Raw genomic sequence first — 26,685 nt, 5'->3', positions numbered from 1 at the left:
CAATACCAACAACTTTCAAGACATTAATCTAATTATATACAATTGGTAGATAAAACTATTCATATTTGCTCATTTGTCACACTACAAAATGAATCAACGAATATTCAACTACGTTATATCTGAAGTACGCTAATCGCTTGAATAACTTAGGTTTTGAAGTAATTTCTGGTAGATAGCTAAGCCCATGATTAATGCGTTTTACCAAACCAAAAGTACTGTTTTATTTTGAGACTTGATAATGACTTTATGAGTAGTGCTTATAGTTGTATAATCATTATTAAAGAACATGCTTTGTGTGGGTTCATCTTTATCTAAGACTTGCGGAAAATTATAAATTAATTATCTTGTTTGTTTGCTAAAAAAATCACAATAATTTAAGAAAAACATATTAAATTATTTTCAAAATGTATATGTTAATATATGCCTTCACTAGTTTAACTGCTGTTGTCGTGCACTGTTTTGCACATATTTAAAAACTCATTTATGCCAGTTGCTTAATTTCTTTTAATACGGTTTCTAGCTAGACATTGCTAATTGAGCAAGCTCCAAAATCATACTGGAAACAAAATGTATAAGTACTAATAGCTTATTAATGATACTCAACTGCTTACAATAAAATAAACATTATTATTAAAATTGTTAAAGCATAGATTATAAATTTATTTATATCCAATTGAAAATTTACAAATAAACATATCACTTACGTTTAATTATAAGTAAAAGTTATCTGAATATAATATTTGTGAAACTAAATTGGTGAGGTTTTTTATGTAAGATTTACTTAAATTATCATTTTGTGTAAAATATGACTGCTTTTTTGCATATACATATTATAAGATTTAATCAAAAACCAAGTGTTCCATGTAAATGAAATGATGCTTCACATCGGTTAGCATTATATATATTCTATATCTTATAAGTTTTTATTTATTAATGTTGTTACTTATTTATTGAAAAATTGTAGTATTTAGAATTATGAAATGTGTGTCGAATCTTTTATTTCTGTGACTATATTTTATATGTCGTTAGTCTTATGAGTTTCATTTCGAATTTGATTTTAAGTTGTTAGATAATCTTACGACATTTGAAATTCTTGAAGCATAAAATATAAGAAATGAAGGCAATTCGTTAGTTTTAATCTACAAACTTAACAGATATTTGTCGTCTTAAATACTCATCCACAAAATAAAATGTATAACATACATTCTAGACTTAGACTTGTTAAGACTCATGTCTGATAACTTTATGAATACGTTTTAGAGATTATTGATTCTTGTTGGTTTTTAAGATGTTTGAAATTGAAGCAACTTATGATTATTGATTCTTTACTGTTAATTTTAAATCGATAAACTATGCAATTCCCCATTTGAATTATCAACTTAAAAATAGTGAAAGGTAAAATTTACATATATTCTAGATTTATCTAATAAGCAAATAAATAAGTTTTAGTTTGTTCGATAATCTAAGTAATATTACAGCCAAGACTATTAATTGTCTGGTATTTATTTTAAATTGATAAATTTAAGTATTCTCCATTAAATTCACAACTTTAAGATAAATAATGAAATGTAATACTTATATTGTAGTTATAACTATCTGATATTGAAAATTGCAGTAAAGAGTTGCGTTGACGTTGATAAACTTAATTGAATTCACAACTTCAAGATAAATAGACAAATGTTATATGCTTATATTAAAGTTTATAGTTTTTTGTCTAATTAATACTCATTTAAAATTCAAGAATCGTTAAATTATTCTTCAGATTTTTTAGTGTTTCTTCAAAGTTAATAGTAAAAAATAAATTATTTATATAATTCACTTTCTGATAAGTTTTAGCCAAGTTTGAAATGAAAGCAACACATTCTTTAGTGCATATTAATAAATAATAATAAGTTAATAATTTTGAGTATTTTCCATTTATATTAGCAACTTCAGCATACATTTTAAAAATGTAATTGATCTGTACTGTAGTTTTAACTATCCAATAAGTTTTAATTTGACATTCAAGCAACTCAAGATTGTTTCGTAGTATATATTTGGTTTAATTTAAGTAAAATAAATAGTAAAATGTAATTTAATTATATTGTAGCTTTAACTTTCTGATAAGTTTATGAATAAGTTTGATAATCTTGCAGTTAAGATTATGGATTCTTAAGTATTTATTTTAAGTTGATAAACTTAAGTCTTCCCCATTTGAATTTGCCACCTCAAAATAAATAGTAAAAGTGTGATTTTTTTCAAATTTTTTTATTTGTTTGCAATGAAACCTGCGCGCCCGCCTTGTGGGCGTCCAAGCCGTGTAAAAAACATAGTAACTAACGCCAGCCGGATGAGGCGGCTGGTTGGTAGCAGCTGGCAGCTGGAAGCTGAAAGCGTGGCTAGCCTCTCGCCGCTTAATAAGCGGGAGCGGAGTGCTGGCCGCCGTAGTGCTCACGCTGGCCACCATAGTTGTTGCCCTCACGCTCACCAGCGATGTTGGCCAGGGCGGAGAGACCGTGGTTGCCACCCTGGAGCAGGGAGTAGCCGGCGCTGGCAGCAGCGCTGTCGGCACCGGAGGCATAGGCGGGAATGGCTGGACCGGGACCCAGATTCTGGGGACCAGCGACAATTGGACCGGGACGGGGGATGTGAGCACCGCCGTGTCCCTGGCCGTGGGAACCGTGGTTACCCTGGCCGTAGCCCTGCTTGTTCTCATTGACAAAGTACTTCTCTGCTGGGGGCTTGACCACGTTGACGAACACAGGCTCGACCTTAACGCGACGGGGATGGTGCTTGACGTAGACCTTGCGCAGCACAATTGCTGGAGGCTTGTGGAGCACAACAGGCGCGGGCTTGACCACCAATGGAGGATGGTTCACCAGCACCTTGGTGGGTGGACGACGGACAATGATCGGAGCGGGACGATGGATCAGAATCTCGCCCTTGTTCTGGGGATAGGTGATCGATGAGGTCAGGGTGTTGCCCTTGGTGTTCACGGGTTTGTAGGGGATGTTCTGGTCGGAGCCGTAGCTGCTCTGACCGCTCTGGGCGAGACCAGCGGCCTCACCGTTGCCAGCCAACGAGCCAGCGGCGGCACCATCGCCATGACCATGGCCGCCATTGCCGCCGAATTCACCGGCACCGCCAGCGGAAGCACCGGCAACGGCACCTTCGCCGCCAACACCGACGTGCTCACCGCCGCTGGAGCTGTAGCTCTGCTGTCCGCTGGAGCCGTAGCCCTGACCGCCGGAGCCGTAGCCCTGCTGTCCGCCGTAGCCATTTGCGCTGGCGCATGCCTAAGAAGAGAGACAGAAAATGGGAAGGGAAAGAGAGAGAGAGAGAACAAGTTGTAGCAAGGTTTGTTTGCAACTAAGTGTGAGAAATAGTTCTGGCGATCTTTGACGATTTTCAGCGATCTTTTGTGTGATCTTGTGATCTTTTGGTACGTACAATTAAGCAGGCGGCTAGCGCCCATATGAAGCTGTGTCTGTTCATCGTTTCCAGTCCCAATTTGGCGTCGAGTGGCTGCTCGTCGTGGCTGTTTGGAACGTCTGCTGTCTTCTGCTGCCTTAACCCGTCCAACGATTTCTTTAAATATGCTGCCATCGACCGCTTGCCACATGCTACGTGACATTTGCCCCAACTGGCCAAACAGTCGGCAAACTTTTGCTGCCGGTTATTGTCGTCGTCGTTGTCGTTGACGTTGCCGTGGTTGTTGGTTGCCGTTGCCGTTTCTGTTCCGCTCCCAACCACGGCCCCGATCTTTCATCAACGTTGTCATTGTTGTTGTTGTTGCTGTTGCTGTGATGCCCACACACCAAAGCGAGCACAGAACATGGCCAAATGCTGATTGCATTGCACGCATCTCGTTGCGCATATCTCGGCGTGTTACGTAGAAAGCAATAACAAAATGTTCGGCAACAACAACAACAACTAGAAACTAAGCCAATCCACAGCTGCCATCTCGCTACATTTTGCGCCCTGACACATAAGCCATATCGAGGTTTTTGCAGAATAATACCGACCGTCTGCGGAGATTGCGATTGCCAAAGTGTGCGCTGGCTGCCAACCAGTTCCGCATTGTGAGTTCTCTCAGCTCAGCTCAGTTTTGCGATTGGGATTTTGCCATTGGGATTGCGAATGGGATTGATTAAGAAACTTGCAGCTAGCTGCTAAACCCTTCCTAAAAGTGCCTCGAAATTAATTCGCTATATAAAAGTGTCAGATAAAAAAAGTATCTCACAGATACTTTGTCTGTTGTCAACATTATAAAAGACTTTCTCTGCTTATTACAAAAAAATAAAAATAGGAATACTTGCGAAAATATGCGAGAATATTATTCCATCATTTCAAGTATTTTCTTTCCATTATGAGTTTGATTCTTAATGAGGTACACTTCAGTATTATTATTATAGTCTCTGTTTCCTTTAATTCCTTTGCTTGACTTCCAAAATAGTTCTTCTGCTATCTCAATAGTTCCTTGTTTTTAAAATAGTTCATCTGCTTTTCTCTCTTATATATTAAACATTAGTTTATTTTAATATAATTTTTAATTAATACTTTCTGTATTAACATTTGTTTGCCATTTATAATCGTTGTTTCTTTTACTAAAATTTCTATCAATAAGGTTGAACTATTTCTCATGTATATTTATAGTATAATTAGTTAATTTTTTTAATATTTAATATGTAAATCTATAATATAGGTAATTTATAAATCACAGTAATTACTTCACATATACTAGTTATTGTTAGATTGATTAACTCTTACTGAATAATGCAATGCAAAATAGAGAGAGCAAGTATATAATATTGATTGATTATATTTGAAATTATATATTATTATAAACAACTTTAATTTGCTGTCATAAGTAAAGTGTTTATACAATAAATAATTAAGCAATAATTGAACCAATCTTTCTGGTTATTGCTCAATGTAATTAAATAACAAACACGATTACTTAAGCAGATAATGTCTAATTAACTTAATTGAAAACTATGTGTTATAAATACCAAAACCCTTTAATTATTAATAATGCAATTAATTTAGAATATGATTATATATTGTGATATACATAAATTATTATTTATCTAGAATAAATGTATTCTCATGTCATTTCGTTATCACGTCAACTCAACGAAAAGCGAATGGAAATTTCTTATTGAATTTGGAACAGTCTCGATAAAGTGTGTGGAATCAAGTTCTATGGGAGTCAACAGAGTTTTCTTCAGCTGTCTGTCAGCTATAAAATTGCAGAAAGCGCAAATGCCAGCGGAATTTCTAAAACTGGCAACTGCAACTGATCAAGCGTAAAACTGCTGAAAACTCAAATATTACTCGACTGCTTAAAACGGGTCTTTGACCTTGGCCTCGTTTATTCTATGTTCTATATACTCAATATATATCAATCTGTAAATTATATATAATATATATATATATATATATGTGTGTGTGTATTAAGTGAGAAAAAACACAAATTGTAATTATATTTTAGGCTTTTTTTTATTTGCATTCAAAAAAAAAAACAAATGTTTAAATTAATCATCCGCCAGGTTGGCAGGACTGCTCGATTGCATGGCAGCGCTGTGCGCTACTCGCACTCTCACGCACCCCACTTAATAGCTGGGAGAGCCATAGGGCGCTGGGCTGGCATACAGAGGAGAGTCAGCGCCGGCAGCGTAGCTATCGGAGCTGGAGGCAGCGCTGGCAGCCGAGGAGCTGGGCGAGCCATAGGATTGGGGCTGCTGGTAGGATTGGGGCTGGTTGTACGATTGTGGCTGGTTGTAGACGGGAGCAACAACTGGGGCCAGAGGAGCCTCGATCTTCTTGCCTGGCTTGTAGACCTTGACGTAGACGGGGTTAAGGCTCAAAGGTGTGGGCACCTTGTTGATCACCTCCTGCTGATAGATGACCGAGGGCTTGATCTTGTAGATGACGGGATTGCCGCGCACCACAGTCGGTGGGCCGCTGTTCACATGGGCTGGTGGTGCGCCGGGCTGGTGCACAATGATTGGTGGCAGAGGCTGTGTGGCAATCACCTGATGGTTGTTGTGGCCCGATGGCACCAACAGAGAACGGAACAAATGCTGATCAACGAACTGGGGCGAGACCACATTGATTTTGCCCTGACGGATGTTGCTGGCCAGATTGTTCTCGGCAAGAGATTCGGCAATATCCTCGGAGTTCTTCAGCTTCTGGTATGTGGGGTTCGAGTTGAGGGCCTGGAGTTGAGCCTGGACGCGACCCAGACGACGTGCCTCCTCGGGGGAGGGCTGAATCTCAGCCTGGGCGGTCAGCTGGTTGGACGATGGCTGATTGCCACCGGTGGCAGCATTCACATACTCCTCCAGACCGGCCGATGGACCTCCGGGCAGATATTGACCACCACCAGATGAACCGTAATTAGCGCTCACCAGCTGTAAGAATGCCACAAACCAAGATTGAAGAGAATGAGTCTATGCATTTTTGGAGAGTTGTGTGGAGAGTGGAGTGTGTGTGTGTGTTTGTGTGTGTGTGGGAAGATTTGCTTTGAGACATACCGGTGCGGCGGCGACGGCGAAAAGCCCAAACCAAAGACCAAGTTGCATGTTGTGTGGTGTGATGCGTGATGAGTGTCAGCTCTCAGATGTCTACTGCTCGTCGGATCGTCGATGTGCTAGCTCTTTATAGCGGCCTATGCGCCACATCGATGCGCTTTTATATCGCACTCACATTGCTGCGACCGCCATGCACGACCCCCCTAACTACGTGATCTTTGCGATGCCATTGCAGCCGCCAGCAACCAAGCCACCGATTTCATTTCCATTTCCGATTTCAAATTGTTGTCGTTGCTTCTCTACTTTAGCTGCTGTCTTCTGTGTGTATGAGTGTGCGTGTGTGTGTGTGTACACACATGTACATATGTGTTTGCTTGTATGTTTTTTTCTTCTCCCTCATTGTTCTGGCTGCTTGCTGTTGCTGTTGCTGTGGCTGTGGCTGCCACGATCTCAGTCTGCTGGCTGCCTGTCAACTTGTACTTCTATTTATCAGCAGCCGATGCTCGCAGTCTTCAGCCGATCATCAATTGGCTAAATCCACGCAGTGCAACGCAGTGACAATTAAAGCGCGCTTAACTAACTCGGCTCTATTTGAGTTGATTTATTAATTTTTTTTTTGATTAATTGCTATCAACAATAAAATGCAGATTGCCAATGAATGCGACACTGATACCACAAATGAAATCTACGAAGACAGATAATTTGTTGTTTATGCTCAGCTTTGAAATGTTTTACCATTAATTGTATTAACTAAAGTATTCATATGTGTTTATAACTTTATTTAACGCACAGCACGAAGAAATTGTATGAGCCTAACTGACAAAAAAAAACAGTGTTGTTAAATTCTCAACTCCACTTATTCGATTACAAAGCTTAATTGCAAGTGCAAAGTGCAGCTGTTTAAATCTGATAAGAATTCTACATATTGCAGTTAATTTAAAGATTAGTGCTTTAAACATAAATGTATTGCAATTACTTTTTAAATAAGTCAAAGAATAAACGCTTTGGCAGCCTCGATTACTCAGTTTGCAATTATCGATAACAGATCCTGCTAACGCATTGTCTATCGTTATCTAGTACACTTTCATGGGCGCGGCAGCCATTTGCACAACTGCGAAACTCGATTACGTGAGTTTTGTGTCCAATCGTGACTGAAATAAGAGATGAATGCCAATTTGTTTGTATTTTCGTCTTCATTTATTTTATGAGCAACTATGTGTAAATAAATATGTTCTAGATGGCTAGCTTAGGCAATAGGGCTGTGTGTTTGTGTATGAGTGTGTGTGTGTGTGTGTGTGTTCAGAGACCACGCTTGTAGAGCAAATAGGTGAGATCGCGGGTGGGCCGACTGCCGTAGTCATTGAATGGTGACTTAAATGGCAGTGGATTATCATTGTGGGCGGCATCGTCGCCTCGCAACGAACTGCCTCTGCTGCTGTTGGGTGAAGCGGCAGAGGTGGGCGTGGCCTGCGATTGAGCTGCATGCAAAGTGTCCTCGCTGGAGTTGATGATGCTCGATGGCGGCGGTTGCTGCTGTTGTTGTTTGTAACGATTTCGCAGTGAATGGCGCGATTTGTTGCGTGTGCGTGTGTGTGAGTGTTGGTGTAAGTGTAACTCTGGCTGTTGTTGTTGTTGTTGGTGTGTAACGTATGTGTGTGTGTGTTGCTGCTGACTTTGCATGCGTCTGTTATTGTTGTTGTTGTTGTGTGTGTGTGTGTAGCGTGAGCTGTGTTGGGTTGCGTAACCATTCGCCTGCGCATAACGCAGCTGCTCCTGTTGCCTCAAATAATTCTGCTTCAACGCCATCGCCTCGCCATCGAGACTCAGCTGACTGATCAAATTCGGTTGTGCAAATTGTTGCTGTTGCTGCTGCTGTTGGTGTTGTTGCTGCTGCTGTTGCACCTCTGGCGGCCGCTCTGCTCCCGGCAAGTACTCATGATGCACTTCCTCGTGCACGCCGCCGCTGCTCGTCTGGTTGATGATGCGATTGTAGTCATCGTTGGTGCCGCCCACCTGCAGATGTATCGCATGCTTGAAGTCATCGCCCAAATGCTTGAGCCAGAAATCATCGTTGACATCGCCCGTGGTATAGATGCGTGTGGTCTGGCCACTCTTGGGCTTGCCCACACCCGCACTGGTGGCGGCCATCACATCGATCACGTCGTACTGACCCTCGGTGCTCTTGGGCGTGCTCATCGCATTCGCATCCCTTTTTGGATTCCTTTCGCCACCATTCGCATCGGCTGCACTCTCGTCGCTCACCATGTTGGGCTCCAGCTCGGAGCTCAGCTGCTCGACACGAGCGGCTTTACTCAGATCACCGCTAACCACCAGATCTGGGGCAATGCTGGTGGTGGAAATGCTGCCATCCATTGCATTGCTATTTGCAGACGTATCATTGCTCTAAGAAGAAGATGCGAAATACTCCAATATATTCAATGTTTCACCAGCTGATTGAGAGAGACATAGAGAGAGAGAGAGAGAGAGAGTTGCTCACCTGAGCCGTGGCCATGCTGATCATCATCGCCATGAGCATTAGCGGCAGCCAAACACTGTTGGCAGGCGCGCCCATTGTTCCAAATCTCTACGTGTGTGTGTGTGTGTGTGCGTCTCTGCTCAAAGCTGCTCTCACGGGCATCGACCAACTGAAGCCAGCGTCCGCCACGAACTGGACTTAAATACTCGGCTTGCGTGAGGTGTGCGCTTTGCCAAGACGTGATCTGCGATCACATATCAGATGCATCATCGAGCGCTCAACAACCTTCAATGCGTCTTGATGCGTCAGCCGACCCAGGGTCACTGAAAATCCAAGAATCTTCTCTGCTCTCCACGCTCTCAATGAATGCAACTTTCACCCCAATAAAGAGAGCAAGAGAGAGAATTATAGTGACAGCGTGAGAGAGAATTACGATTACAACTATGTCATTGATGATCGCTTTTTTTCCATTCTCCATTGTACACACACACACAAAATGGCGGCCATTTCCGGATTTCGCTTTTTGGCGGCAACTGTACGCGGAACCAGCGATCCATTCCACTGTTCCACACAAAAAAAAAACAGAAACAATAATAAAATACTCGTACATATCTGGAAAACAAAGCAATCAGCAATCCTTTTTTTTGTGCACTTTACATTCATCGCAGCTCGACTCAATGCTGATTGTTAATAACTTTTGCAACTGCTAGTGAATTGTTCATATATAGTATGTTATTACTACTTTGCTTACACTGTGGGAATGTCTTGTATTTCGACTTCCGTCAAAAAGTGAACCAAGAAAAGAAAAGAGCACGATTGTCAAGCCACAGCTACAGCTACAGCAACAAGATTGACAAAAGTAACTTAAGAATTAGTTACTTCATCAACAGCAATGTGTTTTTCTATCTGCAAATATCAGGAAATACGAGTAATACCCATTTGCAAGACCTCAACTCAAAACTTCTTTTACCTACTGTAAAATTATCGACAATAAAATTTCTTGCATTTTTTGAGCGACAATTTGAGTGTTGTTCTTCAGCTTAAAATGAATGTTGCTGAACTTTGTAATACAAATTATAGAACTTATATATATAGAATAGAAACAATTTATTAAAGATTATAAGATATTAAAAAAAATTTAATTTAGAAGATTTTTCAGCTATGCAAAAATGATTTCAGATATATTTGCTTTCGCTAACTTTCCTTTAAACAAAATTTTAACAAATTCAATTCAACACTTCAAAGTTATTAAATAATAAAAATAAATAGAACTAAAGTGATTTAGTTCCAATTACAAGAAATTTCTTTGGTTCTTGAAAGTTATTAAATAAAAAATCAATGTAATTTAAATGCATTTACTATTCAAAATTATTGAATAATAAAAATAAATGGAATCAATATAAAAATTTCTATATTTCTTCAATGTTATTTAATAATAAAAATATATAGAATCAATATAATTTAATTCCAGTTACTAAAGAATTTCTTAAAAAAGAAAAGGAAGGTATTCTTTGAAGTAGATCACTTAAGCAGCCCTTTAAATATTAGATAATATTATTCAAACATTTTTGTGATTGTCAACAGAAAAGGAATTTCATAAAATATTTCGAAAGCCAAAAAACATTTTCACAAGCAACTCGCATAGTTAAATTAAAACAAGGTTGCATTCAAAATTAGACACAAAAAAATAAAAAATAAAAATAATAATAACAATAAGCATATTTTAATGCAAACAGTTTATTGAACAATTTGTGGAGCTGCAGCTCAGAAATGGAAAGATGAAACGTAGACAGAAAACGCACTCGAGACAGCGAGACACCGAAAAAACAAAGAGGTAGAAAGAGTAGACGAACGGACAGAAAGGTAAAGAAAAAGTGAGTTAAATAAATACAATTAACAAAAATATAGACAAATGCATAAATACGAGTATGTATATATGTACATATGTACAGAGAGAGAGAGAGAGAGAGGGCAGATGTTGAAGTGGGCCAATGGCCTAATTGCAATCTGCAATCTGCAATCTTTGTGCCTGGCTCAGCAGAATTCGGACTCGATTGTCGTTTGGCCCAAATTGCCCATTGCCTCATCTACGTCTGCTTCTTCTTCTTCTTCATCGTCTCGTCTGCTTGTGCTTTAGCTTGAGTACCCAGAAGAACCGGAATCGGAATTGGAATCGGAGCCATAGCCATAGCCACCAGAAGAGTAGCCGTAACTGAAATATACGAAATAAAGAAAACGCCAACAATTATTTTCCATTAATTTTTTGTTTCGTATTTTTTCTCTTTTTTTTGTGGTTGTATTTTAAAGGTTTCTTTATAGTTAAAACTAGAGAACTATATATCTATAGTAGTATTATATTACAAGTGGATCCCACAGAGAGATTCTAGAACCAGGCACGCAGATAATCGCTTATCGGCGGCACATTATACGATTCCACATTATACCCGTTGTGGGAGTGAGTATTGAAGCCGTAGGTCTTCGATGGCGTCGTTGAATAATCGGCTCGCACAGCCGATTCCGGTTCGGTGGACGTATCAAAGCCCCAACCACCTAGACGACCATCGATCAGTTTCTTGAGAAAATCGGTGGTTTGCTTCTTTTGCACCGGCTCGGGATCCACCAGCGAGCCACCGTAATGCGACTGGGGATTAGCGTAGTCCGGGTGCTGATACACAATGCCCGAGATGATGCTATCGAGTTGAGTGTCCGCCACATGCTCCACCGGATAACCGCTGCCAATGCCGCGCCGATGGATCGCTTCCAGATCGCCGGCAAATTGCAGCGGCGTCGAGCTCTGCTCCAGCGGATCGGGCACCGAGGTGGTCGACAGCAAGCTACGCAGTTGCGAGTCATCAACGAACTTGTACTCATTGTACGATCCGGCCAATGGCGATGGTATCTGATGCTCCGGATAATAGCTGAGCGCTGAACGCTTTGCAGGTATCGAGTTGACCAGTGATGGTTGCTCCACATCCGTCTCGGCTTGCTCCGCCTCGGACTGTTCGTTGTTGGGTTGTTCGGTGCTGCTCACGCGTATTCTCGCTTCGGTCTCGGTGGTCTCGGGGGGGCGGCGGTGCGCTGGCTGTGATGGCACCACAACAACCGCCTCCTGTATGGCACTGACCGCGCTTAAAGTTCGGATTGAGCGTCTCGGGCATGAACTGGATGATCTCGGGCGCCGTCAGATCCATCTTGGCACGCTCCTGCTCCAGCAGATCGTACTCACCCTTGATGTCGCGCTTGCGACGCGTCCCAAAGCCGGGCCAGCGTTTGCTGTGCTTGGCACTCAACACGGTGGCTTTTTTTGGTCTTACGCTTGGCTGCGATCTCTGGCACCGCAGCGGGCAGCAGGCCAAAGAGACGCATCTTGTGCTGTTGCTCTGGGGACATATCGAGGTCCTTGTGATAGTACTTGACGTAGCGAGCTGGACGCGATTGCAGCTGCTGCTGGCGCATCAAACGCTTGCGCAACAACGAACCATGTGAGCTGAGATCGCGACGACGACGAATCGCATTCGCATTCGTACTCGAATTGATCTGCGGGGTTACGTACCTTGGCTTGTCAGCGGAGCAGCTGCTGCAACTGCAGCTAGACTTCTGGGCAGCACGACAATCTAAAAGAGAAACGAAAGAAGAGGAGAGTGAGCAAATTTTTAGTCGACTCAACTCGACTGAGGAGACTCACCCGACTTGTGAACGGCAATGCGATCCACCTTGGCATAGAGCTTCGATGGCTTGTTTTTGGGTGGCACCGGAGTGCGCGGTTGCTCCACAGTGAAATCGAAACTGTAGCTGATCTTGGCCTTGGTCTGCACGGGTTTCTCCACACGATAACCGTAGTCGCCGCCCTCGTATTTCTTTGGCTTGGGCGGGTTGGGCACATTCAACTGGTAGCCCAGTTTGGTGGGGCAAGCGCAGCCCTCGTCACCGGTGTAGATCACTTGAACGGGTGCTGGGGCGGCCAACGTTCTAATCTCGGCCAGCATCAGCAGCGTCAATGCCACTGTGATCGATTGTAATGTTAGCATTATTATTTTATCGGTGGTGTATCGTTATCGGTATCAAATGTGTGTGTGGCGGTCTGCTTTGGTGTCGAACGTTCTGGCTACTAGCCAAAACTTGGACCGTCGCATTCTTTATATCGTCTTTGCCACCCATCCAGTGCAATCTCTCACGCAGCCCCAAAACAACCACGTCTGGAGCACTCGCTGCTGTCTGTCTGCTGCTGCTGTTTGTTGTGTGTGGCAAGCAGCGACGACGACTGCGCGCGTTGCTTGAACTTGAACTTGAACAGTGTTTTTTCTCATATGCAGAGCTCTAAGTTATTGCTTTTGTTGTTGTCGTATTTGTTGCTGTTGCTGTTGCTGCTGCTGACCTTTTCAAATTATTTTGCTCTTGCGATGTTTTCAGTCAAAAGTCATGTTTCCAGCGTTCGTTGATTTCTGATTTCAGTGCCGAAAGCCGCACTTGTTGGACTTGCACTTGCACTTGGGATTAAAATAAATAATTGCTTCAGCTGCACTGCTTGGCACTGCTTGCTTGCTACCCACCGACGCCATCTTTCACTGTGCAAAGCTATCGATTGGCCTGACCAATCGATTATTATCAATAACAGCCCGCAACTTTTGGTTTTTGCTTTCTGCTCTTGTGAATTTTTGCATTGAGTTAATTCATTCAATCGTTCTTCGCTCGCTGGCTTAAAAGCGTTGTATACTTTTAGGGCAAAAAAAGTGTAGATTACAAATTCTGCAGTTAATGGCGTTTCTTTGCTTATCGCATTCATTCACGCATTATACCCGCTAAGCTATAAGTTAGAAGGTATGTTGATGAACTGAGTTTTTAAACTAACTTTCAGAATACACGATAATGATTAATTTTAAGAAGATTGTCGAAATTTGAAGACAATCGGCAAATTAAATTTAGCAATCTTATAATACTAAGTGCAGCTTCTTCCTATATTCCCTTTGAAATGTGTAACGGGTATCTTAAAGTCGAGCACACTCGCGTGCAGTTTGTTTTCTTCATTTTTTGTTGTTTTCATTGTGATCAGAAAGTTATGTTTATCGGGCGTACAGTTCTTGGAAATAAAAGTTTGGCTCAGTCATCATTTTCAACTGAGTGTCAAACGAGCTACAAACCGTTTTTTTTTTTTTTTGCTCTTGAAGTTATTGATAAACAAACATTATTTATCACACAAAATTGTGTTTGGTATCTTTAACGGATTATGCCGTGAATTTGTATTTTCCTATAATAAAATTTTGGGTGCAAAAGTGTCTACAATTGAATTTGCTAAGCAATTATTCTAATACATCCATCCATCCAACTAATCAACGAACTAAACTCATTTACAATTATGTACAGTGGGAGAGAGAAGTAGCTAATCCTAATAGCTATCGCTCATCAGCTCCTGGCGTCGTGCACTGCGATACGAGGTGACGCGTCCGGGCTTGAAGCCACAGTCGACGGACACCTTGCCGCCCACTTTGCCGTAGCTATCGCTGTCGCTGCTGCTGGAGTATGATGATTTGCTGGAGGTGATCTTCTTGAACTTGGGATTCTTGTACTGTTCGGTAATGTAGCCCAACTGTTTGTATGTCAGCTGCGGCACGTCATCATCATCGCCGGTGCTGTCCTGTTCCTCCTCCTCAACGTATTCCTCCTCCTCTTCCTTGGCGGCATAGGTGCGCTTCTTAAGCGTAATCACTTCGCTCTTCAGCTTGAACAGATTCTCCTCGGGCACATTGGAGAAGAAGACCTTCTGCTGTCCATCCACCGGTTTCTGGGCAAAGCCATAGGCCAACTTTGCTTCAGGGACATTGATCGCCTTGCCCGCCTGGGCAGCTAATCCAACGCTGATGGGATCCGCAGCTGGACTGTTGTCCTGTGACTTTTCCGCAGCGTACGCAATGCTGTAGGGGAAGAGATGGGGATTAGCTAGAGAAATCATAGCTAGCATATTTTTACACTCACTTATCATAACTGGAGCTGGAGCTGCTGCTGCTGCTGCTGCAGCTAGTGTAGCTACTATCGCCGCTGTCGCTCTGCTGGCAGCCGCAGGTGGGTTTGCATGGCGTCTTCTGTGGAAATGATGGAATATCGAAATTAAGTGTCGGAGCTCTTCTATCTTGGCATGCAGATTGTTGATGCTACTTGCGCACGTACGACACGATAATGATGATGATGATGACGACGGTGGGCAAGCGAGACGGCAGCATGTTGCTAATGACGATGACGATGATGGTGATGATGATGATGATGATGCGGTTGTTATTCTTGATGATGACGCGTTAGCTCAACGCTGCTGCTGTTGGCCTATTACTGCCCATGCTGGTGGCCTCTGATAACACGCGCATGCGGAAACACAGCGTGCTCTCGTTCTTCTTCTTACTCTTCACTCTTCACTATTTACTGTTACTGTTGTTATTGTTATCGTTATCGATCAAAGAGGATGCTCGACATATGTATGTGATTTGTGTGTGCTGGTTATTAAGCTGGTTATTAGTACTGGGGGCGAGGTAACTTAAGTCTATCATATTCGTTATATAGTTGGTTATCCCACTGGGGTGTTGGTTAATCACAGGCCATAGCCGTAGCCGTAGCTGGGCGGCGGCAGCATTTGGACGCCACGTCGCTGGTGGCATTCCACTTGCCCCATGCGCTGCAGACGCTGCAAGCGCTCGGCCAGACGCTGTGCCGCCAGCGTTTTGGCCTCGATGGCGCCCTCGAGCATGCGACGGCTCAAGAGATTGTTAAACGCGTGCACATATTGAAAGAGCTCACGTACTTTGCCACACGTCTTGGGCAACTGAGCGGGCTCGATCAGTTGCTTGCTGCACCAGCAGTTATCGCCAATTGGCGATAAGTTCACATCGCTGGGCTCGTAGTAACGCGGCTTGGGACGCACTATTGTCGGACCCTGACAGCTCTGGCAGTAATCCGTGCCCTTCTCCGAACACACACAGGCGGCCAAAAGCTGCAAAAACATAAAACAACACTCAAGTTACAGGTGGCTCCATCTGGCGACAACACTTTCGCACTTACGCCTTGCAAGCAGTGCAGCGCAAGCAGCAAAGTCAACAGCAATTTGCAGGCATGCATTTTCACAGTTATTTTATTTATGTTTTTGTTTTGGTGGTGTACTGGGCGATTATCGATTGTCGCGTGCTGTCGCTGTTGTGTTCTGCACTCGTTAAACGTTTGAATTGACACAGCAGCGGCCCACACGTTTTATACCCCAAGTTGAACTAGAGACGACTTTACTTGTAATACCCGAGAGCCATAGTGATCATAGGGTATGATGGGCAAAATCAAACATTGGTTGAAAATAACTAAAGATTTCTGTTACCCATTTGAAATGTTTTTGCAACAAAATGAATTACACCATAGTCAATAGTTATCACTTATAAAATCTTAAAAATAATAATTCTGTTTTGAATTTTGAGTTTAAAGAAAAATTCAATTATAAGGGAGCATTTTATGCATGCTTAGTATAAATTGTGGTTTCTAATTTAGAACCTATGTATATAAATGCATTTTATGTGACAAATTATAATTGCATTTGCTTTGCTCACAAATAATATTTTTCACAGCGGGTATTTTAACGTCAATCACTTACCTTTTGTTGGTGTTCTTAAGCCATGTGCTTCTGCGCTCATTCTCATTGCGCTGAGTGCGATTCACGTTAAATGAAATTCGGCATCGCATTGGCAAACATCACCAATGAGAGACAGAGAGAGAGAGAGAGAGACACGAAGCTTTCCTCGCTTTTCCACTTGTCCAGGGTTAAACACCTAGGTTCAAATGGTGCATTGCCACTTTCGCTCGCTCTGCTGCACGTGCTCGATGTGGTCCAAAAACGAAAAGACTAGTGTCGAGTGGGATTTTGGTTGTGGGATGCAGTTTTTGATAAACACAACATTGCAAATTCCATGAAATTCATATCGCTAACGTTCTGCTCTCGCTGTCACATCGCCGCTGTCGCTGCCGACGATGACGGCGACGCTGACGTCGACGTCAACTGCGCTGTTGTTGTCGCCAAAACTAAGTGAAAAGTTCTTGCAAATTAATGCGATTAATTTTGCTCCCAATTTGCCTATCGCTCGACAAGTAAATTGGGTCAACGACAACGTCTGTGAGATTCCCGTTTGTCTCGCCATTAACCTAATTTATGTTTATGCACAAAAAAGCTACGCATTGTTTACCACAATTTGTTATTGTTTTCAAATAGTTTCACTTGCACTTGTTGAGTTTTCAAATGTCGATACATAGTCGCTTATCGATAACCCCAAAGCGTGTTCTATCGAAAGTCTAAAGTCCGTTGTGCATTAATCGAAATAACAGTTTTCGATTATATTTGAAAACGTGTGATTTGATATTACGTTGTTTATTTATAAGTCAGAGAAATGGGAATAATACACATATTGAACCTTTTTTTTGTTTCTGTTCTGCAGTTCAATTATATAATATAATAGACTGATTTGAATTCATTCATTTCTAATCTCTAATTCTATTATGCAAATATTGTTTACAAAAAAAAAAAAAAATCCATCGATTTTGCAGTTTTGAAACTGCAACATTGAATCAATCACTAAATGCCTAATCTCAACAGCATGTTATTACAATCTTTATAAAACCAAACAACAATTTCGCTTATTTTCTTTGTATACAAGTTATCTGGCTTCTGGTTAAAAACTATGCGCCACATTGTCTAGTCCGGAAAAAGTCAGTGAATACAAGTAAGAAAAGAAAACTACATCAAGTCGAATATTAAATACGCTTGCTAGGCGAAGAGCATGTCTACGTTTAATTAATTATGAGGAATGAAAAATAAACTTTATGCTCAGCCATCTATAATATATGTACATATGTATGTAGATGGAGACCCCCAAAGTGAGAGTTGCAGATGTCCAGATGAGACGATCAGCAGCTGAGCGCGTGTGCAGAAATGATTGGGACCACGTTGGGCAATTACAAGTGACCACGGTCATGGCTCTCTATGGATGCGCACGGCAACAGAGCCAAGTCCAGCAAGTTCGATTATCATCATTATGCGGCAGACGTAACAAGTGAGACAGCGACAGTTAGGTGGGCTCGACTCTGAGATACTCCCCTTGGCAAAAATACGATTTCTACTGAGAGTAAATATAAACTAGAAAACACCTTAAATACTTAATCCTCAAATAACTAAAAAAGAAACAATTAAAGAATATTAAAAGCAAAGTAATGATGTGGAATTAAACCTACAAATTATCTGCAATCAAAGATAACCAATTAAAAAGAGTGTTGGAAATTGCTGTATGAATGAGTGTTGGAAATTGCATATTAAAAGCTACAAAGCCATTCAATATATAAAAATCGATTAATGATATATCGGAATTGATATCGACCGTAAGTTAAAAGCGTCGGCGAACTTATAAAACTAAAGTACTAAAACTCAAAAGTGCTACAATTATTTATGTTGCTTGTCTGGTGTAAAACTTAAATGATATAACTATCTTTTTCAATAAATAGTTATTAGAATATCATAGTAGCAGAATATTCTTAAACTTAATAGATTAAATAAAGTTTTAACTTGCAGGACTGGGCATAAAAACAAATAAATAAATATCCCAATCAATACAAGACGAAAAAAAATCATTTATGTTGGAGCAAGGTTGTATTCCAACTTAAATTCTATATATAAAACTTTCGGAGTGATCGAATTGACAAACGGACATGGGTTGGCATACCCTTTTACCCCTTGCAGCTTTTAGGTGGGTATCGAAAACACGACTCGTGGCCGACGGTGACGGTGACGACGAGCTGAGTGTGGGAGAAAACCCCTAGACTCAGACTCAAGAGATAGTACAGTCGAGTCGCAACTGAAGTCGATTCCGTCTCACAAGCGACACAAAGTTGAAATGTTCCCATATAAATCGAATATATAGTATAGATGAGACGCTTATCAGCCCAGGCACCGGCACCGAGTCAAGCTGTCAATCGAAAGCGAACTCATCGGATTAGTACAATTGTACAGTCCAAAGTGAACACAACAGCAGCGCTTCTGCAGTCGGAGCATCTTCTTAGTACTTCCCAAGTTGACATCCTTCAACAAAAAACAACTAAACAACAACTTAGAAATGGCAGCAAAGAGAATGGATTTAAATGTGCCCACGTTTCTGGTGCTGAGCGGTTGCTCCAATCCGCTTGGCCAGACGCTTGCCCAGGAGCTCTGCGGTCGCCTGGCCGCCGGTTCGGTGGCTCTGCTGCTCGACGAGAGTCCGGAGCAATTGCAAACGCTCGCTCAACTGCTGAGCGAACAACAAGTGCAACCGGATGCGGTGCAAATCTTTACGGGACAACGATTGATCGATGCGGAGCAACTGATGGAGCAGATATTGGAGAAGAATGGCTCGAAGGGATGCTTCCAGCGCAGCATCATTGTGCATAACGAGGGCGATGCTGCGACCCATGTGCTGATCGAGCCGCAGTCCCCGAAGGAGTGGAACGCCTATGTGGAGCGTCAGTTGATGGCACCGGTGGCGCTCAATCAGCGCTGGTTGCGCGCCAAGCAGCTGGCTGGCATCGAGAAGCTGGTGATCAATGTGACATCGTCGCTGCAGGTGCGTCCGCTGATCTTCAACACGCTGCTGTGCTCCTGCAAGAGGGCGCGGGACATGTATTTCCGTGCCATGGCTGCCGAGGAGCAGCGCTCGAATGTCCATGTGCTCAGCTATGCGGCGGGACTCTTCAAGACCCACGACACGCAGTTGGACATTAACGGCAACATTGTGGATCCCGAGCAGCTGTTGGGCGGCATGGATCATCAAAAGGAGAAGAAGGTGCTGCCACGTGTGCAGCCATTGCAATCGACACTCAAGTTGATCAACATACTGGAGCAGAAGGCCTTTGTCTCCGGTCACGATGTCGACTACTATGACACATTTGTCTTATGAGTAGCAACGCAGTCGTGGCCCATGCATCCAACCTGTGAGTGGATCGCATTGACACGGACTGCTGCAGACGCGAACGTAAACATGGCTGACGATTTGTACACACAATTTACTATGAAACTACTGCTTGCAACGGAAATGAATAAAATTTGGCAACTGCTGACGACTCTCGTGCTCGAAATGGCGCAATGCACGTGTAACGGAAACGGAACACACGAAAACGAAACACATACAATCATTGATTTATTTTTCTTGTTGGGTGGCTTGGTTACGGGGCAAATTCTGCTCTTGGGGAATCTCTCATCTCAGTATCGCACGCTTCTCTCTCTCTCTCGCTTTCTTGGTGTAAGCGCAGCAGCCGTTGAACCATTCACAGACAAGCAGCCATGATCATTGATAAGACGCAATCGCGATTGCCGCCGGCTCAGCAACAGAGTAAAAGAAAAAAGTGCGAGGCGCATGACCCACGTTCAAAACAACGGCATAATTAAGATAGAGAAATAGACAGAGAGAGGTGGAGATGTTGCCAGCAAACAGGAAAAAACACTATCAATTAATATTCAGAGAGAGAGAGAGAGAGGAAGAGTATACAATTTATTTCCTAATCGCAGGTTTAATAACCCTAAGGCTGCCAACTTTAATTTAAATCAGATTTCAAAGTCGATAGAGCCGTTAGTCAGCAATCGATTTGAATTCTAAAGCTATCGATTGTTGTCACAGGGTGTTCAGATCTCGCCTGTTCATTTGAACAAGTAGCGCCTCAAAAATACCAATATACTTTACATGGTGTAACCAGTTATTAATTTGAAATTGAATTTGTGGTCACGCTGATGTGCTAAGGAGATTGATTTGGCATGGAATTAAATTATTTTTGTTGAGTTTATTAGTTAATGCAGCTGTATTTCTATGGGCTGACGTAACTGACAATTGGGAATAACTCAATCGCTAGTTAAGCATATCGCTTGTTTGCATTCATTTCGAGATGCGTGACCTTGAGTGTTTTGTTGCAAGAACATTCCGCACTTATGGTTGAGCAGCGTTCGTTGCTTGAGTGGATGATAAGCCGCATTAAGCAACAACAAAAAATTTTAGCTTGATTTAAATTGCGACAATTAATAACAATTATCATTTAAATGTGGCGATAACCTTTTTATGTCGCTCATCACACAGATTCAATTGATGCAGCAGCACTCAACAACAAAGTGTTAAGTAGGCTACTTCACATACACACACGCACACATGAACTGAAATGGAAAGCTCGCTTCAAATTCCCAATGACTAGAATGTGTGTAACAACTTGTTACTAACAAGAAATGGGTGTATACAAAAATAGAAAAGAAATGTATGTTCATTGTATAATAGCTATGAAAACAATTTTACTAAAATATGTATGCACATAAAAATGCAATAATGCATTTCAGTTTAAATTTGCAATTTTAATGAGCCATTGAACTAGAAGTGTGCTCAGAACTCCGCAACAAAATCAAAACATGCGCGCACACTCACTCATACACACACATGCACACGTAACCGGTATGTGAATGTAAGCAATCGAAAGCTTTCGCCAAAAGCTGTTTTGAAAGCTGCGCTGAAAAAAGTCAGCAACACTCATTCAACCAACTGTTGCAGCTTAGATTTTAGTTTAGCAATTGCCTTTCGCCTTTCGCCATGGATCTGAATCAACGCACTTACTTGCTGGTAACAGGCGCCTCTCGCGGCATTGGCCAGGAAGTGGCCCAGCAATTGTCCCGTCAGATCAACGCCGCCGCCTCCATTGTGGTGCTGCTGGGCCGAAGTGAATCTCAGCTGCTGGCCACCAAAGAGAACATCTTGAGCGATCGCCCAGAGCTGGCGGTGCACACATATTCGCTGGAACTGGCCACTGCCCAGGCGGCGGACTTTGCTCGCATTTTGGACGAAACGTTGGCGGGCCAAAATCTGAAGGAGCTGGAACGCGCCATTGTTATCCACAATGCTGGCACCTTGGGCGACAGTTCGAAGCATGCCCGCGACTTGGGTGACACGGCGCTGCTGGAGCAGTATTATCACATTAATTTGTTCTCGACGCTCGCACTGAATCGTGAGTTTATGCGCGTGTTTACCGAGGTGCCAAAATTGGTTGTGAATCTGAGTACATTGGCTGCTCTGAAGCCCTTTCCCTCCATGGCCTACTATTGCACCGTGAAGGCGTCGCGAGAGATGTACTTCCGTGTGCTGGCCCTGGAGGAGCCGGCGGACAAGACGTTAGTGCTCAACTATGCTCCCGGTGTCATCGATACCCAGATGACGCTGCAGCTGCAGCACGAATCCCACGATGCCAACGTGACGGCCACATATAAGAAGCAACGCGATACGCAGACAATGTTGAAAGCAGAGCAGACGGCGCAGAAGCTAATCGATGTGCTGCGGGCCCAGAAATTCCAGTCTGGCGATCATGTTGACTACTGGGATAATGAGTAATATGGATTAAACAGATCAGATACTTTGAATATGGGTTGTGGACTTGCTATGTATTCCAAACTAATGTTAAATAAACTATATATCGAACTGGATCACTTAGGATATGTTGTTGCGGAATTCTTCAAAAGTTAAATGAGAATATAAGTAGCTTAAAATATTTAAAAAAAAAAAAAAACATACTTATTGTGATGCAATTCAATTTGCTTTTAAATTATAAATATTCAGTTGAATCACGACAACTTTTCATTTCAATATTTTTCGTAGAATACCTTCACTGAAATCTGCAAAAACGTTGCATTATTAAACTTAGTTGCATTTTCCACATGTTTAAATACAAATAATTCTAATTAAAGTGCAAAACAAATGGAAAATTAATAATTATTTGTACGCAATATTCCTGCTGTATTTATTACATTTCTTTAGCATAAAAAAATACCTGAGGGATCCTCATTTCTTGCATAAACTTTCTAAATATGCATACAAATTATTCTTATTTAATTTACGAAGAATAACAAAATATTTGACTCCATTCCTACCATGAATTTCTAGGCCAACTGTTGTTCACTTCATCTTCAAATCAAATCTACATTAGCAACAATTGCAACTAGAATGTATCTCAAAAGAAGTCGGCGGCGGCGCTGCGTCGCTTTGTGGGAATCTTGAGCAGATCATCGGTGAGCGTAGAGCCCGTGTCAATGGGCGTTGCCTGACGACTGCTGCTTCGGCTGCTGGACGAGATTGGTGTCTGCTGCTGCTGCCTGCTGTCACTGTTAATCACATTTGATGAACGCACCACTTTCGGTGTAATCTTCAGTTTGTTTTTTGTAGTAGCGGGCGATGGCGTTAGGAACGGCGTATGATTGCGCATGCCTATCTTGCCGGAGGCCAGGCGACGTGCTGCCGGCGACATGCTGGCCAAACGCTCCATGTTGGAGCGCACAAATGGTGATCCAATGTTGCGGCGTGCCGTATTCAACGCCTGTTGCTTCTGATTGCGCATCTTCTCGCTCACCTTCTCGGCCAGCGCAATGGCAATGTTCTCGCGTCGCGAATTCTCGTTAATGCGAAACGAGGGTCCGGCCGTAGTGCTGCGCAGCGGTGTATCGCCGCCATCCAGGCGAAATGGTGTGCCATCGATTTCTCCCCACGTCATGATGGGCGAGAAGGCTTCGCCGGGTCGCGGCGATGGGGAACGCAGCAAATCAAAGCCACGTATACGTGGCGTTGCGGTGCCGCCGCCAATCTCTTCTTCGGCTGTTGCGGCATTGCCTGCCTCATCCTGGTGACCCATATGCATTGCTGGCAGCCTGGTGGCCTTGTGCTGTATGCTCTGCTTGCGTTCGGCGAGTTGGACACGCTCCTGTTCGGTTAGTTCCACGCCATCGGGCACATACATGATTGAATTCATATTCGTGTATTTCCAGGTCTCAATCTTGCGCAGCGGATCGGGTTCCTCGAACTGTTTCTCAATGCTGGGCAACATCAAAGCGCGCTGCAGCTGCTCGGCAGACAAGTGTTCGTGGTTGTAGAGCACCGCATATTTCTGGCGCAGCTTCGCCTCAGCGGTCTCGATGATCTCCTGAAAGCTTTGGTTGTCCTCGCTGGTATAGTGCTGTAGAAACGAGTCCAGCGACATTTGGCTTGCAATGCCCTCCTGGCTGCCGCCCTCAACGTCACTTCTGCTGCTCTTGTTACTTCTGTTGGACTGCGGTGTCTCGGCCCGCGGCGTTGCACCGCCATTTGCAGTGCTCAGAGGCGTTTCGAATGTGGCGGGCGACATGGCTGCACAAAAGACAACATTTTCGCTAATGTTAGTGCTCGGCAATTGATTTGACAGCTTACCATTGTTGCGGCCAGCTGTGCCGCTTCGGCTGCCAGTGCCAGGGAAGCGTCCCATGCTGTAGCGTGCTCGAATTTCGGCCATTTGCAGAAAGTCGCGACGCCCCTCCGCGTCGAGGTAATCGTTTTGGGCACGCAGTCGCTCCAAATCGGGAAAGAAGTCACGTTGTATGATCTTGGACATCTCCTCGATGTAGCGCTCCTCGGTCAAAATTTTAGGTTTCACTTTGCGACGTTCTGTGTGGCTGGGCAACGGTCTCTTGAATTCGGCCAGTGCTGTGTTTTGTGCCTTCACCATTTCCATGGCTAGACTGCCAGGTGTGCTGGGCGTTCTGGGCGTATCGGCCATTGTGTGTTTGCCAATGTTTATTTATATGGGTAATTTCTTTCGTACAAACAGGGAAAACAAACGTTTGAAGCAGTGTGACCGTAGCTTGAGTTTACAAATGCACAATTAATGGTCAGTTCAGTTGAAAGTCAGCTGGGAAGTTGCCAGATCGCCAGGCGACACATATATCGAATAATCGATTACACAAAGGGCACTTCCATGTTGATACAATTTAAATGAAAAAGCTGTTATTTTCAAATTTATCATTTCGCTACATTTGTTTGTAAACATATAACAGAATATACAAATAAAGTCTTATCTTGTCCGCGAAAGTTTTTGTTACATCTTTGTAGTAATTAGGCAGCACTAAATTAAAAAATCAAGCCGACGGCATTACGTGACGAAAAATGGAAGTGAGTCTTATGACTGCCTTATAAAATCGCTAAACTCTGTGAATTGGGCTATATCTTTTTTATACAACTATTTTGAATCGTCAATCTATAGGATTATTGTTGTTTTTTGCTTTTGTACGAAGAAGTTATATTAAACAAAAATCACGGCCCCCCTTGGAAATCAATTAAACTACTTTTATCTATTTCAAAAAATTGTAGGTTCTATGGAATAGATACAATACACAATAAAACGAATATAAAATAAATAATAAAATATAATATACATTTTTGTAATATTTGTAAGAAGATGTGGCATTAATGGCTTGATTTTTTATACCATTTTTTTTTGTATTTGTTCGCTTGTAAAAAGCAGATTTTGTATTGCTATAAAATAAATTTTGAAAATAGGGTCGTGAGACTGCTTGCGCCTGCTTTACATGCACTGCTTTCAGTACTTTTTCAAATCAGCAAGCAGTGCAAAATCAAATCTGTGTGTTATTTTATTCGAAGAGTTTTTAAAGCTGTGAGCAACCCTTGTGGCAATTATCATAGGTCCATTTACTCTAAAATGTTGATAGTCATAAATAGAATTCAGACTCAATCGAATATATATTAGTTTAAAATTGCAAAATATAGAAATGGATTTATTAGCAAATATTATGCTATTTATCCTGATGATGGTCACCTTTACGCCAGCCTTGGTTCTAGGTGTTTATCTATTCTCAAGCGTTCTACGAAGGATTACCAGACGAAGAGGTGTTAGAAGAGACTTGGCATACCAAATACCAGACGAGGCATGTACTGTATGCCTGGAGGACATCAAAAGTGATAACTACAAGATACGTGATCTGTTGCGTTTGGATTGTGAGCATTGGTTCCACAAGAAGTGCATTCATCGCTGGTTCGAACAATCGAGATCTTGCCCCAACTGTCGTTGCATTTTCAATATATTCGAAAGAGAATGTTGCGATCATATTGATCCAGATGATGATAATAATGATGATGACGAAGGTGATTGGTCGAGATATGTTGATGCCATGGTTCACTTCAATTAAGCGGCTGGTGAAGAATTCTTTTTTTTTTGTGTTTTGAGGCTATAAATATTCTGAAAATTATGTAGTTATTTGCTGAATGACTTTAATAAACATCTTTGCAGATTCTTTATGTTATAAATCTATATATAAAAATAAATAATAAATAATACAAGATGTGATAACAAGAAATTGCACTGCAGATTCAAACTTGATAGTTGATTGTTATTGGTGTCTAGAATGGAAACTCGTTAAATGAATTTCTCTTTGATCTGATCGCAAATTGCATAACTTGGACGCTGACTGTTCTTATGCATTTCCACAGCGGCAATAATGGCAATAATTCCAATGAAAATGACTCAATTTCAGAGGGAACACCATCGACATCGCCATCGACATCGACATGCCATTATCATTATCATACAAATGTTTCCCCTCCAATGTTGCCACTGTGATGTTGCTGCTGTTGTGACTGTTGCTGTTGCTGCTGTTGCAGTGCCAACAAATCTGTTAACAGTTGGCAATAATTGTGGTGCAGCAGCAGAAACGTCGTCATCATAATTTCAGTGGCTGCTTTGTCCCTTTTTGTTCTTTTTTTGGTTTGCCTGCCTGCAGCATAATGTTATTTGCCATCTATTTTTGGGGCCTACTCGATGGGCTCTGGGGCCTTTTATTGTTGCAGGCAGCGTTGTCATCGATGGCATTAATTTTGG

At 42.3% G+C, this 26,685-nt stretch overlaps 8 protein-coding genes across 8 annotated transcripts; 2 read left to right on the top strand and 6 right to left on the bottom strand.

The window, feature by feature from the left end:
• Nucleotides 1-2,236: 2,236 nt before the first annotated feature.
• On the bottom strand, nt 2,237-3,589 carry LOC133848840 (chorion protein S38). The gene is made up of 2 exons (XM_062284540.1): nt 3,430-3,589; nt 2,237-3,275 (listed from the first exon to the last, which is right to left on the bottom strand). Exons 1-2 carry the CDS (start codon nt 3,583-3,585, stop codon nt 2,394-2,396), a joined length of 1,038 nt encoding a protein of 345 aa, XP_062140524.1. The 5' UTR covers nt 3,586-3,589; the 3' UTR covers nt 2,237-2,393.
• A 1,873-nt stretch (nt 3,590-5,462) lies between these two features.
• LOC133848471 (chorion protein S36) lies at nt 5,463-6,679 on the bottom strand. The gene is made up of 2 exons (XM_062284063.1): nt 6,519-6,679; nt 5,463-6,395 (listed from the first exon to the last, which is right to left on the bottom strand). The coding sequence occupies exons 1-2, from the start codon at nt 6,564-6,566 to the stop codon at nt 5,595-5,597; spliced, it is 849 nt and encodes a 282-aa protein (XP_062140047.1). The 5' UTR covers nt 6,567-6,679; the 3' UTR covers nt 5,463-5,594.
• Nucleotides 6,680-7,688: 1,009 nt separating this feature from the next.
• On the bottom strand, nt 7,689-9,252 carry LOC133848470 (putative uncharacterized protein DDB_G0277255). Its single transcript, XM_062284062.1, has 2 exons — nt 9,013-9,252; nt 7,689-8,918 (listed from the first exon to the last, which is right to left on the bottom strand). The coding sequence occupies exons 1-2, from the start codon at nt 9,085-9,087 to the stop codon at nt 7,815-7,817; spliced, it is 1,179 nt and encodes a 392-aa protein (XP_062140046.1). The 5' UTR covers nt 9,088-9,252; the 3' UTR covers nt 7,689-7,814.
• A 1,997-nt stretch (nt 9,253-11,249) lies between these two features.
• On the bottom strand, nt 11,250-13,161 carry LOC133848430 (uncharacterized). Its single transcript, XM_062283987.1, is given in 4 exon segments — nt 11,250-12,014; nt 12,061-12,287; nt 12,289-12,605; nt 12,677-13,161. Coding segments are annotated over 4 exon segments (1,527 nt in total). The 5' UTR covers nt 13,020-13,161; the 3' UTR covers nt 11,250-11,374.
• Nucleotides 13,162-14,181: 1,020 nt separating this feature from the next.
• On the bottom strand, nt 14,182-16,206 carry LOC133848428 (uncharacterized). The gene is made up of 4 exons (XM_062283986.1): nt 16,033-16,206; nt 15,776-15,964; nt 14,962-15,068; nt 14,182-14,900 (listed from the first exon to the last, which is right to left on the bottom strand). The coding sequence occupies exons 1-4, from the start codon at nt 16,087-16,089 to the stop codon at nt 14,375-14,377; spliced, it is 879 nt and encodes a 292-aa protein (XP_062139970.1). The 5' UTR covers nt 16,090-16,206; the 3' UTR covers nt 14,182-14,374.
• Nucleotides 16,207-18,985: 2,779 nt separating this feature from the next.
• LOC133847669 (sepiapterin reductase) lies at nt 18,986-20,157 on the top strand. Its single transcript, XM_062282849.1, has one exon. The coding sequence runs from the start codon at nt 19,110-19,112 to the stop codon at nt 19,923-19,925; it is 816 nt and encodes a 271-aa protein (XP_062138833.1). The 5' UTR covers nt 18,986-19,109; the 3' UTR covers nt 19,926-20,157.
• Nucleotides 20,158-21,520: 1,363 nt separating this feature from the next.
• LOC133847670 (sepiapterin reductase) lies at nt 21,521-22,474 on the top strand. The gene has a single exon (XM_062282850.1). It carries the CDS (start codon nt 21,591-21,593, stop codon nt 22,380-22,382), a length of 792 nt encoding a protein of 263 aa, XP_062138834.1. The 5' UTR covers nt 21,521-21,590; the 3' UTR covers nt 22,383-22,474.
• LOC133847668 (splicing factor ESS-2 homolog) lies at nt 22,195-24,670 on the bottom strand. The gene is made up of 2 exons (XM_062282848.1): nt 24,225-24,670; nt 22,195-24,164 (listed from the first exon to the last, which is right to left on the bottom strand). Exons 1-2 carry the CDS (start codon nt 24,568-24,570, stop codon nt 22,999-23,001), a joined length of 1,512 nt encoding a protein of 503 aa, XP_062138832.1. The 5' UTR covers nt 24,571-24,670; the 3' UTR covers nt 22,195-22,998.
• Between the last annotated feature and the right edge of the window lie 2,015 nt (nt 24,671-26,685).

This window comes from Drosophila sulfurigaster, chromosome X, assembly GCF_023558435.1.
Source record: "Drosophila sulfurigaster albostrigata strain 15112-1811.04 chromosome X, ASM2355843v2, whole genome shotgun sequence".
In the NCBI taxonomy this organism is placed as follows: domain Eukaryota; kingdom Metazoa; phylum Arthropoda; class Insecta; order Diptera; family Drosophilidae; genus Drosophila; species Drosophila sulfurigaster.
This window is presented reverse-complemented; position numbering and strand designations above follow the sequence as displayed.